The sequence below is a fragment of the Phocoena phocoena genome, chromosome 1 (assembly GCF_963924675.1).
Source record: "Phocoena phocoena chromosome 1, mPhoPho1.1, whole genome shotgun sequence".
Lineage (NCBI taxonomy): Eukaryota > Metazoa > Chordata > Mammalia > Artiodactyla > Phocoenidae > Phocoena > Phocoena phocoena.
The window spans coordinates 49,728,410-49,743,082 of record NC_089219.1 but is presented as its reverse complement, the minus strand read 5'-3'; the positions used below and the strand labels follow the sequence as shown (position 1 = coordinate 49,743,082).

Below are 14,673 nucleotides of genomic sequence, written 5' to 3'. Positions count from 1 at the left end.
TTAGGTCAGAACTTTGAAGATGATTTATTGCCGTAAGTCATGACTGTCTGACCTGTAAATCTGGCCCTGGAATCAGCTTCTCTGAATTGTTGTGCGTTTTTTTTTTTTTTCTTTAAATAGTTTTAAGAATTCTAAGAAAGAATTGTTGAGCTACTTTGAGAAGTAGAGAATATCTTGTGTTGGAGATAATGTAAAGGAGATTTATGTATCAAATGATAGGCTTGATACCTAAAAATCCTGTCTCACTTTAAAATTATAATGCGTTCCTGTCTGTACTGCAGAACACACCAGAGCTCCCTCAAGTTCTCAGTTTTTCCCTGCACAGCTTCAGTATAAGTAGGTATACAGCCTTTGACAGTGGAGGGGTGTAGGGAGATGTTGGTTGCAGGTCGCTTCATTTGTGATTCACTCTTGTAAGTCAGTTTACTGTGATATCTGTATAGTGTAAAAGTATCTGCTATGGAACATGTAATAGTTACTGTAACAGATGGAATCTGGGTAAAAAAAAAATATTTTGAAATTAGTGTCAGAACATATTCAGTTGATTCTACAATTGGAAAATATAACCTGCCTCCCTTTTAGGCACTTTTTTTTAAGTTATCTTAAATTTGGAACATCATAATGTACACTACTAATACATAATGTTAGGAATACATAGAAGTGATGGGTCTTCATTTAGGTAGCTATAAAAAGAAAACAAATTTCTAAATCATTTTGGTCTGTTTTCAGATGTCAAGATTTGAAAAGAAGAATGTGGGCTTTGATTTTAGGAGTCTTAACTATGTATTGTACGTGAGGCTTCATTGTGTGCTTTAGAAAATAAATAAAGATAGGGTTTTTTTTTTAATATGGCAGTAGTTTGGAATATTAAGTAAGCTAATCAAAAGCTATTTCTTTTCCATTTTGACAACATAGGCTAAATTTGGCCGAAGGTGGACCAAAATTGCAAAGCTAGTTGGAAGTCGCAGTGTTTTACAAGTGAAGAGTTATGCCAGACAGTACTTTAAAAATAAGGTAAGCAGAATATAAATACCCTAGTGATAATATTTTAAATAAATAAAATTAATAAGCAGAAATACTTCTTTAATTCAAGCATTAAAGTCTTAATGTTCAAAGTTTTTATAGTGAAAGTACTTATACCCATAAAGTACCCTATAAATGTTTGTCTTCAAAAATCTCAAAGCATATATTCAATGTATTGAGTATTGCTATTAAATAGGCATTATTATTTTACTCCACTTAATTTCATGCAGTTAAATAGGACAAAATATTAATTGCTCAAAAACATCCTATAAAGCAAATAATATTCCAAAGAGAAAACCTTAGAAGTCATTGTTTCCTGGAAATTTAAATTTCTTTTCAAATATTTGCATTAAACTTTTAAGAATGATTAGAACTTAGGGGCCAAAAATGCTAACATGATTCTAAAATCTTTTTAATAGCAATGAAACTTGTACAATTATTATGAAGAATTGTCTGAAAACTTTAATAAATTGCAGTGTTCAGAAATGTACAGTTATGGTCTAGTTCCTTAGTCTTTCAAGTAATTTGTGCTATATTCAACCATGTAGTTTTGATACTTAGAATTTTTCTAATATGTTCTGCTTGAGTTCTCGAAACATAATTATATAGAATTTGAAAGTATCTTAAGTGAAATTTGGTGTTTTAATGTAAATAGGGTTGGCCCTTAAGTGAAATTTGGTGTTTTCTTTTAATGTAAATAGATAAGGTTGACTCTGTTTACTTTTTTTTTTTTTTTTTTTTTTTTTGCGGTACGCGGGCCTCTCACTGCTGTGGCCTCTCCCATTGCGGAGCACAGGCTCCGGATGTGCAGGCTCAGCGGCCATGGCTCACAGGCCCAGCTGCTCCGCGGCATGTGGGATCCTCCCGGACCGGGGCACGAACCCGTGTCCCCTGCATCGGCAGGCGGACTCTCAACCACTGCGCCACCAGGGAAGCCCTACATTTTCTTTTAATGTAATAGGATTTGAACTGAGCAGGTCCACTTCTATGTGGATTTTTTTTAATAGTAAATACTATAGCACTGCACAATCTGCTGGTGCGGAATTGCAGATGTGGAAGAACTGGAGATGGTGAGGAACCGCGTATACGGAGGGCCAACTATAAGTTATATGCAGATTTTCAACTGTGTGGACGATTGGCACCCCTAACCCCCTTGTTGTTCAAGGGTCAGCTATAATGGGGTTTACCCTGTATACAAGATTTATCTAACTTAGTGTCATTTGGGCATAGGAAGTAAGTAATGGAATGGATTCATTGTAAATCAGTCATCTACTACCTCTTTTAATCAGCAAAAGTATTTTCAAGACAGCCTGCTAAGGTTAAGGTATTATGGAACAGAATAAGCCTAATTTAGTTATTCTTTTTTTTTTTTTTAATAAATATATTTATTTATTTTTGGCTGTGTTGGGTCTTCGTTTCTGTGCGAGGGCTTTCTCCAGTTGCGGCGAGCGGGGGCCACTCTTCATCGCGGTGCGCAGGCCTCTCACTGTCGCGTTTTTGCGGAGCACAGGCTCCAGACGCGCATGCTCAGTAGTTGTGGCTCACGGGCCTAGTTGCTCCGCGGCATGTGGGATCCTCCCAGACCAGGGCTCGAACCCGTGTCCCCTGCATTGGCAGGCAGATTCTCAACCACTGCTACCAGGGAAGCCCCTGACTTAGTTATTCTTACTCCCGTGCTCCTCAGACTAGAATGTGCGGGGCATCTTGTAGTGTCAGTTTTACTCAAAGGCTTGAGGTGAAAGGGTACATTTTAATATTAAAAGAAACAATACATAATGAAATATAATGCAAAATTTTATCTAAATTCTTAAGCTAAAAACTGGAGACTTCAAATAAATAGCAAGGTTGTTAAAGGCTATTTCAGGCTAAATGTCCAAATCTCCTTTTCCCTCCTGCTACCTTTTCCTTCTCCTCTACATAGTAAGCCAGTTAACCTCAAATATGACATCCTGGGAGTCTATTGTGATAAAGGATCTAGAAATAATCTCTCTTTGGAAGCTGTCATCCCTTGGGTATATCAGTCGTACAAGATTTTTCAAAAACTCTATATGTAACAAAGGTTTTATTTCAAATCATATATACTCATTGACATTTATTTTCTTTTCCTTATTGCATTACAAGATATTTATGTTTATAATAGCAGATGTGATAGATAATTTCATGCCTTAAATTATAAGTTCTATAATATTAGAGCTACGTTAAATGAACCTGCTAAAACCAGTTTGTTTCTATTGTCTTTGTATTTAAATAAAAGATGATTTTAATTTACTAAGTGAAGGTATGTGAGATAGACTCCTTTAACTAAAGGATTTTTTAGCATTATAAAAAATGATCAGCTGAGGTATCAGACATTCTGGGAAATAAGCCTTTACAAATATCTTAGAGAATACCTTGTATGACAGTTGTTTGGTTCATTCTTTATGGCTGATCTGAGCCAGATTCCTGTTTTAAACTTAATATTGAAAATTAAGTATTGAATAGTAGGTCATGATTATTTGATTAATAAAAATCACCAGACCATGAATGAGTCAAATACATTTATGGAAATTTGAAATGATGATCTTTTACATTTAAAATGCAGTTGTAAACCCTTCAAAGAAAAGAACAGTAAAGGTATAATATACCATTGACGTGTACTCAATTTAATAATTTTGTATCTATCCTATTTTTTTGTGCCAGTGATTACATCTTAAAATGCTAATATTATGGAGGTTTTATCTTGATTTTTAATAAGGTAAAATCAGATGGTCCAGAGAAGGAAACAGCAAATCAGAAAAACAGCAGTGGTTTTCAGATGAAAAATGATGCTGAAGGCACAAAGGCATGGACACCATCAGGTTTAAGGGGTTGTGCTGATCCCAGCTGGAATGCTGTAAAAATTGAAAAGTTATCTGATGATGAAGAAGTGGACATCACAGATGAGGCAGATGAGTTGACTTCTCAAGCTCCCCAAAAGAATCTTAGCAGTGATCTCTTATTAGATATCCCTAAAAATAAAAGTCATGAAACCAGTAAAGGAGAATTCATTGCTTCTGACAGCCAGGAAGATCCCATTTCTAAATCTTCCAAGGAGTATCTTCAGAATATAAAGCAAGGTGAGATGGAAACACTTTCAAGCTCAGGAAATACATTTTGGACTGAAAATCACAACACCAGTGACCAAAAATCAGTTGAATTACATGATCAGAAATGTAATAAACTGATGAAAAACTGTAATAAGCATGATGGAAATGGAATAATAGATGATGCCAGGCAGTTACCTTCTCCAGAGCCTTGTGAAGTTCAGAAAGACTTGAGTGATAATGAATTGCTTTTTCATTCTTCCTGCCAAATGGAGGATGAGAGCCATGAGGAAGAAGAGCTTAAGCCACCAGAACAAGAAATAGAAATTGATAGAAATATCATTCAAGAGGAAGAAAAACAAGCAATTCCTGAGTTTTTTGAGGGACGCCAAGCTAAAACACCAGAACGCTATTTGAAAATTCGGAATTATATTTTGGACCAGTGGTAAGGAAAAATTGTATTTTTGGTGCTGGTTTAAAACTTATGATACTCTAGAGTATTTACTTAGGCCTATGCAGAATTTAGTATTTTATATTCCTAGTGTTCCAGAGAGCTTTAACATATTATATATTTCAATAGGCAAAACTTACAATTTCTCATAATGAAATCTTTTGAAAGTTTTGGTAAATATTGTCATCTGTAGCTATCTTAACCCATCTGTCTGTTCTTTAAGAGTCTGTGGTCCTAAAAGAAAAGGGATAGATGATTGCCTTAAGAAGCGGTTTCTTAGGACAATGTTAGGAAGATATAGAAAACACTAACTGCATGGGAAAAGGGGGAGAATGTCTTAGTTTATGATGTACTTTGAGGTACAAAGAGAGGAAACCTTGGTGACAGGATAGTATCATTAAATGTGGCTAGATTTCAGAAACCATTCTAAATAGCTGCCTTAAATGCTTTCAACTTTGAACTTGTGACATAATGTGTTAATAATTCCTTCATCAGGATATAGGAATTTTTTGATATATTAAGTTTACACTCTAAATTTTCAGTGCCTTTTATTTGAATTATTTACTCAGGGATGGGGAACAAACCAAAAACTTCCCACCTTCTTAGCTTAAGTGCTCTGAAAGTGATTTGCATTTTTCATAATAGTTTAATTAAGACATCATCAAACATGCATAATTTTCATTGCTTTAGGAGCTACAGAATTGTGTAGAGCCATCTTTACAGAGGGCTTCTGCTGTAACCTAGGAAGATTACCAAAGGAAAACAACCAGGCTTACTAAACTAGTAACTTTCATTTTACCCACACAATATTAAGTATTTTGAAATCTAAAGATAGCCCTATTCTAAAAGAAAGAATTTTTTCTTGTTCTTGACACTCGTTTATCTTGCAAATGGTTGAGGTTAGGAAAATTCTAGGTAAGGGTGGTATCAAAGTAAAGAATACCTATGAGGAACCACTCCTGACATTTGCATAGTGTTTTATAGTTTACAGAAAGCTTTTCTCTGTCATCTGATTCCTCACAACAATCTTGTAAAATAGGCAGGTGGTATTTTCTCTATTTGATAGAATGATCTTGAGGTCAGGAGAGGTTTAGGGAGCCGCCTTGAATTATACAGACCAGCTGCTGACAAAAGAAGGACTTCAGTGCAAGTCTCAACTCTGTAAATCACTCTTTCCATTATTCCACATTGCCTAATTCACACTATTAAAAAAGACAAATTAAATTAAATCTCTGTTGGTATCTAATTTTTTTTTTGGAAATAAGAGCATGAATGGCCAAAATAAAAGTGCTTCAAAATAATGTGCGTCAAAAGTGTCTATAAATTATCAGTGACTACTTAATGTTACTGTAATCAAATTTCATTTGTTACTTTGAATTTTGGATTTATGAGGCAGAATAATTTATATGGATAGCATAAATTATATGGCAATAGTTTCCTAATGTCATTTGCTTTAGTTCATGAAACCAGTTACATATTGCTGTTTCAGTATGATGATTTAGCCAAACAGTGTGAAAGCAAAAAGGAATGTTTTGAACAGGAACTCAAACCTATTCTCTTCAGAAATAGAAGAGAGTGTTTAGAGACTAGAGGCAGTATTAAAAAAAATAGAAGAGTTAAAGTTTTAAAGATAAAAAAAGTCCTGCTAGATTTGTTTGTTGCTAAAAGATCCTTTCCATAAAAGCACATGCAGTTAACTCCCTGTTTAGGGGAATATTTTATTAGAATAGTAATCAGTATCACTATTGAATACTTACCAAATGCAATGCATTGTATTTAAGTCATCTCTAGTCCTCTTGACAGCCTTGTCCTCATTTTACAGATGAGCAAAATGAGGTTCAGAGAGGAAAAGGAACTTGTTCCAGGTCACATTAGGTGAAGGTGATTCCAGAGACTGCAGTCTTGACCCATTATTTTCACACTTTCAACTCTGGGCCTTGACTGACTTTTCATGCTGCCTTGCATGTTTTCCCCCCCGCCAGATCTTGGTGAATCTTGCTTCCTCTTCTCTTTCAGTTCTGCTCAAGAGAAATTAGAGGCTTTCTCTGACCACCCTGTGTCTGTAGTAACTCACATATCTCCTCCCTCTCATTCTCTAACCCTGCATTTTATGTATCTTATAGAACTTATTACCACTGAAAATATTATATTTTTATTTGTGTGTTGTCTCCTCTCTCCCCAACCCCCCATGATAATGTAGGCTCCATGTTCATTGTTCATTGTTACGTCCCTAGTGCTTAGAACAATGCTTGGAATACAGAGGCAGATTGAAAGAGTGAATCATCATTATATCATAAACAGATATTTGTAGAGGCCTTACTATTTGTTCAGTGCTGTACTAGTACTAAGCTCTTTGTTTAAAGCCTTTCAATTTGGATAATCTTTAATTAGACCAATACAGTTTATAGATTCGTATCGTTTTTTGATAGCTGGGTATACCATGCCCATTCCAGCTTTCTTGCCTTCATTTGCACAGTTTGTTTACTTTTCTTTCAAGATACGCTGAAATCTCACCTTTGTAATGGAACTTCTGATACCCTCCCACATCACAGATTACTTTTTACCCTCCCTGAAATTTTATAGAATTTATGATTTTCAATTTGATTTCTGCTTAGGCCTTCCCTAAACACCCTATCTAAAATAGTCTGTACATATTTCTATCCCCTTATTCTTCTTACTGTGTCTTCCTAGCACATACTGCTGCCTGACAACATAGTATATATTATTCATTAATTTATTGACTATTAGAATGTAAGGTCTGTAAGTTCAGGAACTTCAGATTCATCTCTGTACCCTTAGTGCCTAGAACAGTGCCTGGTGTATAGGACACAAAATAAATACTTGTAGAATAAAGATTGATTAAGAAATACCTATGTTATATGATATATCTGAATACTTGGTTTATAAAGTCTGTGTTTGAATCTTGTCAGTTTCTTAAGTCAGTGCTTTAATCCCTCTCACCTACTTGTTTCCTTTCCTCTAAAATAAGAATGATAAAATCTGCTTTGTAGAGTTGTATATAACCCTTAGTACAGCATCTGTTATAAGCACTCAGTAATTGTTACTGTTATTAAGTTCTCTGTTACTTAAACTTTACGTTGTACCATCTAACATGGTACATTAAGTATATTAAGTAAATGCATGTTTTGTTATGGAAACCTCTTATTTCTTTCATAGTCTTTGTGTGTTTCTTGATTCCTTTAGAATGCCCTGTAGTATCTGTTTCTGTTTTCCACTGAGAGCACTTAATATTTACTAGCATAATGATTAAAAACTAGTATAAAACTTTTAAGCATTTACAAGGTAGCTTGTAATTAAAAGATGTTGTCCAGCAAAGTAAAAGTAAATGAACCTAAGCAATTTATTAAAAATTAGAGTGTCTAATACTAAATATTTTCAATATATTATGAATATACCCTTTTTATTCAAAGATTCAGGCTTGCATTTGGATCTGTAGATAAATAACGCTCTAACTTCAGAGTCCTGGGATAACTGAAATCTATTGAATTTAATATCGGGGAAGAAATGATACTTGTAAAACTCACACTATACTTGTAAGTTACTGTATCATTGAAAGATTTTATTTCAGAAAAGAAAGTACACTTGGGTATTATGTATTAACGTTGTCTGTACACATTACATATTGAGAGGGGGTACATTTTTAAAATATTTCAAATATTAAAAGTTTCCCCCAGAAATCTTCTTTTATGTTTTTATTTATCCAAAATAATTGTACTTCCATCTCTTAGGGAGATATGCAAACCGAAATACTTAAATAAGACCTCAGTACGTCCTGGCCTGAAGAACTGTGGGGATGTTAATTGTATTGGACGGATTCATACATACCTCGAGTTGATAGGAGCAATCAATTTTGGATGTGGTAAAAATAAAAACCCAACAACATCTTTTACTCGACATTTTTTATCCTTATAGCACCCATTAATTTCTTTGATAGTTAGAATTCAAGTTAGACTTATTATAGATATAGAATACAGAAAGATGCTATAACGTTATAGAATAAATGTATTATTGAGATTTTGTTTTGAAACAGATTTCTGTTGATAAACTATGTTTCCTTTTAATCTACATTGAAAATTGGTGGTATGATTTTAAAGGAAGAATATTCAGTCTAACTGGTAGAAATGATTTAAGGATGCAGTTCTTTGTCAAGTAAAAGTAATTTTATGAAAAGTCCAATCAAAGCCCATTTGATTTGGAAATACTGTGTTAATGCTAGAAATACTGTCTAGCAGTGTTTAAATAAAGAAAATAATTTATGAACCTCTACACTTAAATGTAATAAAAGTGCCAAAATATTTTTCGTGGTAGAAAGTTTCTTTCATCCTAGTTTTTCTCAAATTTAAGCATATTTTTAAATGTATTCCTCCCTTTTATTGAATTAACATGACAATTTTGAAGAAAGATAATAGTTATAGTTGCAAAGTGATAAGTTAATTAGAAGCTTGTAACCCATAGTTTGAGAGGAGTATATTCTGTATTCTGTGTCTATGAAAAGACAACCAGAAAACTTCCTGTCAGAGATTATTTCATTTCATGTAGAGAGAGAATTTATAGGCTGCCCTGGGATCTGTCCTCCATTTCAGCATCCTTGTTTGCCCAAAGCACGGTGTTAGGACTGGCTTTACAGGAAAACTAAGGTGTCATACCTTCCTTAGCCACTAAAAGAAAAATGAAATCATGTTTACTGTATTAGACTTGCAAAGTTAACAAAGTGGGCTTAGCACTCATTTAATCAGAAATTAAACAAATGACCCATTTCCTAAATGTTTCATTTTATTGCGATTTCCTTATAATAACAGCATACTTTTATGTGAGAACTACCAAGTAGCACATCAAATGTGTATTGTGGAAATAAGCTCATATTTTTTTAAAAACTTAGATATTGGCTTATAATTAATAGTATAGATGTGCCTTCCTATTTAACAAATGAGTTCCACAAAATAATAGATTGTTTTGTTTTTCCTGGATTCCAATAGAACAGGCTGTATATAACAGGCCACAACCAGTTGATAAAGTACGAATCAGAGACAGAAAAGACACAGCAGAAGCGTACCAACTTGCCCAGCGTCTGCAATCTATGGTAAGCAGTCCCTTCTCTCACTAAATGATCTTTCCTGATTGCTCCTTACCCTGTTAAGAAAGATATGCCTACTTCTCTTCCCCTGTTTAACAAATGGCAATCTAGTAGAAGAACATGTTTTCACTTTTATTTCACCCAAGCCATTCACTTTTTTGGTTTCCATTCAGTTTCATGTTGATTTATGAGGCAAAAAAGAAACCCCCCAAATTTAAAAATTCACACACAAACTTCACACAGAAGCATGATGTGTCGCTAAAGTGGTCTTAGACTGCTTTGTTTTGATTTCTGTATCTAATATATCTTGTTTTTTTAAATGTATCTTTTAAAACTGTACAGTTTAGCTCTTTTTTCTCTTTCATTTGTTTTTTGTTTGCTGAAAATTCTTACCGTAAGATTTAACTTTGTAGAAGTGCCATTCAAAATATTTTAGCCTTTATTTTTTAATTCTTGACGTTAGTGAGTTTTATAGTATCTTAAAATGCATGCATCTTATTTTGAAAATAAGTGATCCAACAAGTCTCCTAAAAGGCAGAGTCATATTGTGGTCTTGTTGACTTTACTGATAAAATAGGTTAAATTGGTAATAGGTAAGATAAATGGAAAAAGTATAGATGATAGAGTAGGTATTTTTCTTAGTGTTTAGGCTGTAAACCATTTCTACCTAGTTTATTTTTTTAAGAAAGGGTGTTTTCATATACAGTTGCTGGAGGTGGTGCTAGTCATACACTGGCTTCTGGCAGCCAGTCCATTTTAAAGGCTTCAGTACTGATGTTTGCAAAACTGGATATTACTAATCCAGTCAACCAACTTTATAATTTTTTACTATTTGTATTAACTAGGCAATCTTTTCCTAAGCCTGAGATGTAATTATTTTGCTTCTAGTTTTCAATATTATACCTCTGGCTGTGTGTTCTTGCAAGTTTTCTACTACGAAGTCATTTTCATGGTGATTCTTTTTGGTCCTAAAAAATATTCTTGTCCTAGAGTTGTAACTCCCAAATGGTGAAAGGAAATGAAAACTAAAGAGGAATCGAAATAAAATTTAGAAAGTCATCACTGATTTATTTCTGAGCAGAGTGCTAACTGTTCAATGTAAATTAATAAAATATAGTCAGGCATTGCTGATCAGGTATTACAGTATTTTAGTGGAGAAATTGAATTTTAGAAAATTATCATTTTGGTTTTGTGTATTAATGTGCTGTGATTTGTCCAAGCTAATCTTGTGACCTTTTGCTTTATTTTTAATTTCATCACAGCGCACAAGGAGACGTAGGGTCCGAGACCCATGGGGAAATTGGTGTGATGCAAAAGACTTAGAAGGACAAACGTTTGAGGTAACTTTGATCCCTTCAGGTGACTCAAAAGTGAAAGTTGTTTTGTCAGTATACATTTGTATATCTTAATGTCACATATATTACCCTTGTTTTATTTTATGTGTGTGTGTGTGTATATATATGTCTCTTTCCCATGTTAATTTGTTTGTCTAGAAGTCATCAGTAAACAACAAAGAAGGCACTGATGGTACAGTTAACTAGGAGTTGACTAATTTTCAGAACTTTGATTATCTGTCCCTATATTCTGGTCTCTAGCTCCAGAATATCTGCCAAGGTGCCAGGGAGTTGTGCCCTATTCATTTCAGTAAAGTCATTGAATGATGTTCTGATATACCAATTAAAATATCGTTCCATGCATTAGACATAAATTGAATTACAACTGTTAAAGTAGTATTTCTACTAACAAAAATTATGCTCCTAAAAAGAAACATAGGCAGTGAGTATATGTGTGTATGTGTGCGCGTGTGTTCTGTGCATATATAATTTGTTTGTGAACAACCAGTGCAGTCAAATGGAAATAATATGTGAATGTTTACTTACTGGCTTTGTTACCTTGGGTAACTGTACCGAATCTCAGGGCTTTATTTATGAAGTGTGGATAATAACATCTCCCTCAAAGATTGTTGTGAGAATTAAGTGAAATAAAATGTATGAAGGTCCTAATACTCGGTACTCAGTAAGCCTTTGCATACACCAGGTACTCAGTAAATGTTCTCTTCTTTCTCTTCCCCATTCCCTGCACCCAGCCTCACATCTGAGCATTATTCTAGGCAAAACAATTAGTAACACATGGTTCCTGCCTACCAGGAACTTACATTTCTAGTAGGAAAGGTAAAACCTATGGTAAATTCCATGAGATTGGTCCCAAGAAATATAAGGTCCTCCCAAAGGGTGTGATCAGGGAAGTTTTCACAGAAGATGTGATTTGTCATCTGTGATTTGAAGGATGAGCAGGAGAATCTCAAAATGTGGAAATGTGGATGAGGCAACCCCAAGCTGAAGGAGAGGCATAAGCAAAGGTACAGACATAGGAAAATACCAGATGTATTCTGGAAAAGGTACATAGTTCATAAGGGCTGGAATATAAGATTGGTAATAGAAATGAAATGAAAGAGAATTATTTTATTTTATATTTATAAAGGACTTACTGTGTCAGACATTATTGTCAACATTTTGGATACATTAACTCATTTAATCTTCACAATAACATCATGACATTGTTATTATTACTATTATTGTTCTCATTTTAAAGATGAGGAGAACTGAAACACAGAAAGCTTCAGTAACTTGGCCAGGGTGCTGCCGAATCTGTGCTCTTTAGCTTTATGCTGTTTTATCTCTTTATTAACTTTCCCTCTCAGTGGTTGATGGACTCTTTGATCAAATGGTATTTTTTTTTTTTTTTTAGCATCTCTCTGCTGAGGAGTTGGCAAGAAGAAGAGAAGAGGAAAAATGCAAACCTGGTAAATCTTCAAAAGTGCCAAGGCCAACAAAAAGGTATAGTGTGACATTATATAAGTGTGATTTTTTGTTTTTTTTAAACTTATCACAAATGATTAGAAAATGTATGGAAGGGATATCTGATATTGCAACATTACATTGTCCACATTAAGTTTAAAAATACTGCTGGGGCTTCCCTGGTGGCGCAGTGGTTGAGAGTCCGCCTGCCGATGCAGGGAACGCAGGTTCGTGCCCTGGTCCGGGAAGATCCCACATGCTGCAGAGTGGCTGGGCCTGTGAGCCATGGCCACTGAGCCTGCACGTCCGGAGCCTGTGCTCCACAAAGGGAGAGGCCACAACAGTGAGAGGCCCGTGTACCAAAAAAAAAAAAAAAGTACTGCTGAAGGGGCTTCCCTGGTGGTGCAGTGGTTGAGAATCCGCCTGCCAGTGCAGGGGACATGGGTTCGATCCCTGGTCCGGGAAGATCCCGCATGCCGCGGAGCAGCTAAACCTGTGTGCCACAACTACTGAGCCTGCACTCTAGAACCCACGAGCCACAACTACTGAGCCTGCGTGCCATAACTACTGAAGCCCGCGCACCTAGAGCCCGTGCTCCGCAACAAGAGAAGCCACCACAATGAGAAGCCTGTGTACCGCAACGAAGAGTAGCCCCTGCTCGCCGCAACCAGAGAAAAGCCTGTGCATAGCAACGAAGACCCAACACAGCCAGAAACAATAAATAAATAAAATAAAATAATAAAATAAATAAATTTTTTTAAAAACTGCTGAAATTTTTAATTTCACTGATTATTAATTTGGGAGACCTTGAGCAAAAGTGTTAATTTGTTCATGTTCAGTGAATATAGGATCCAACGTATGTTGTAAGGGGGCCTTGTTTGTGACAGGTGGTCATTTAACTTTTAGACATTATGAACAGGTAACCTCATGAAATGACTAATTCTCTCCTTGATTGATGCTGAATGTTAGGTTTTTTCTTTAATAATTTAAAATATTTAACTTGTAACATTAAGGGTCACCAAATAAGTTAAATGCCTTGATTTTGTAGACCCTCACTTCCTGCAGATGACCCATGAAATACACTATAGTTTTTTGGGGGTTTTTTGTTTGGTTGGTTGGTTGGTTTTTTTTGTGGTACCCGGGCCTCGCACTGCTGCGGCCTCTCCCGTTGCGGAGCACAGGCTCCGGACACGCATGCTTAGCGGCCATGGCTCATGGGCCCAGCCGCTCCGTGGCATGTGGGATCTTCCCGGACAGGGGCACGAACCCATGTGCCCTGCATTGGCAGGCGGACTCTCAACTACTGCGCCACCAGGGAAGCCCTAGACTATAGTTTTGTCAGTGTCCCTTTAAAACAAGACATCCAGGAATGCCGCTTGGTTATTTTCAATGGAAAGAGCCCTAATACTCAACCAGTTGTATGTCCCTGGGTAAGTTACACAAAGCCTTTATAAGCCTTGGGTCCTCATTTATAAAATAATATCTATAATAGCTAACACTGTTGTCTCTGTTTTAAGCACTTCATATATATTAACTCATTTAATCCTCATAACAACCCTATGAAGTAGTTAATGTAATTATTCCCATTTTATAGATGAGGAAACTGAGAGGCACAAAGAGGTTGTGTGACTTGCCCGTGCTTGTTAATGGTGGTGTTGTGATTTAACCCAGGCATTAAGGCTAAAGAATCCATACTCCTAACCATTACATTATATATCACCTCTCTAAAATTAAAATCAAAACTTAGAGTTGTGAGAATAAATTAAATGAGATTAACTATGTAAGAAAATACAGTTGTCCATAAGCTAGGACTCCTCATCTAGTGTCCACACATTTGATTTTCTGAATGTAAATGTGAGACATACTTATTGTAATTTCAAGTCATTCTTCCAGTTTGTGAGGACCTTTTTGAATCCAGATCCACTTTTCTAGGTAGCTTTGAATCAACATTTCAATAAGCTTGCCTTTTCTATCATTGCACTGATTAAAATGTTTAACTGAGATAAATGTAAACCTCAGACATCGTTGTTCAATGAGCTATATATTACCACAGTTAACTCTATTTCTTCATCTTATGCAGAAGAATAATCATAGCAGATGTCTTGCTTACATTTAGTAACAGTATATTTGAGTCTTTATGAGTCTGCTAGTTTCTAGCAGATCATTCCTATCAAAAATGAAATTTAGGCGTACCTGTCATGACATATTTTCATGAACCCATTATTGTTCTTAGTAGTCACCTCT

At 35.3% G+C, this 14,673-nt stretch overlaps 1 protein-coding gene across 1 annotated transcript in view; it reads left to right on the top strand.

Annotated features, from left to right (window-relative positions):
• MYSM1 (Myb like, SWIRM and MPN domains 1) overlaps window positions 1-14,673 on the top strand; it is a 36,399-nt gene that overhangs the window by 10,737 nt on the left and 10,989 nt on the right. The window contains exons 7-12 of the mRNA XM_065884251.1: window positions 916-1,014; window positions 3,758-4,530; window positions 8,286-8,416; window positions 9,534-9,637; window positions 10,894-10,971; window positions 12,380-12,468. Of these exons, the coding sequence (XP_065740323.1) occupies window positions 916-1,014; window positions 3,758-4,530; window positions 8,286-8,416; window positions 9,534-9,637; window positions 10,894-10,971; window positions 12,380-12,468 (1,274 nt within the window). The remainder of the gene's footprint in view (window positions 1-915; window positions 1,015-3,757; window positions 4,531-8,285; window positions 8,417-9,533; window positions 9,638-10,893; window positions 10,972-12,379; window positions 12,469-14,673) is intronic.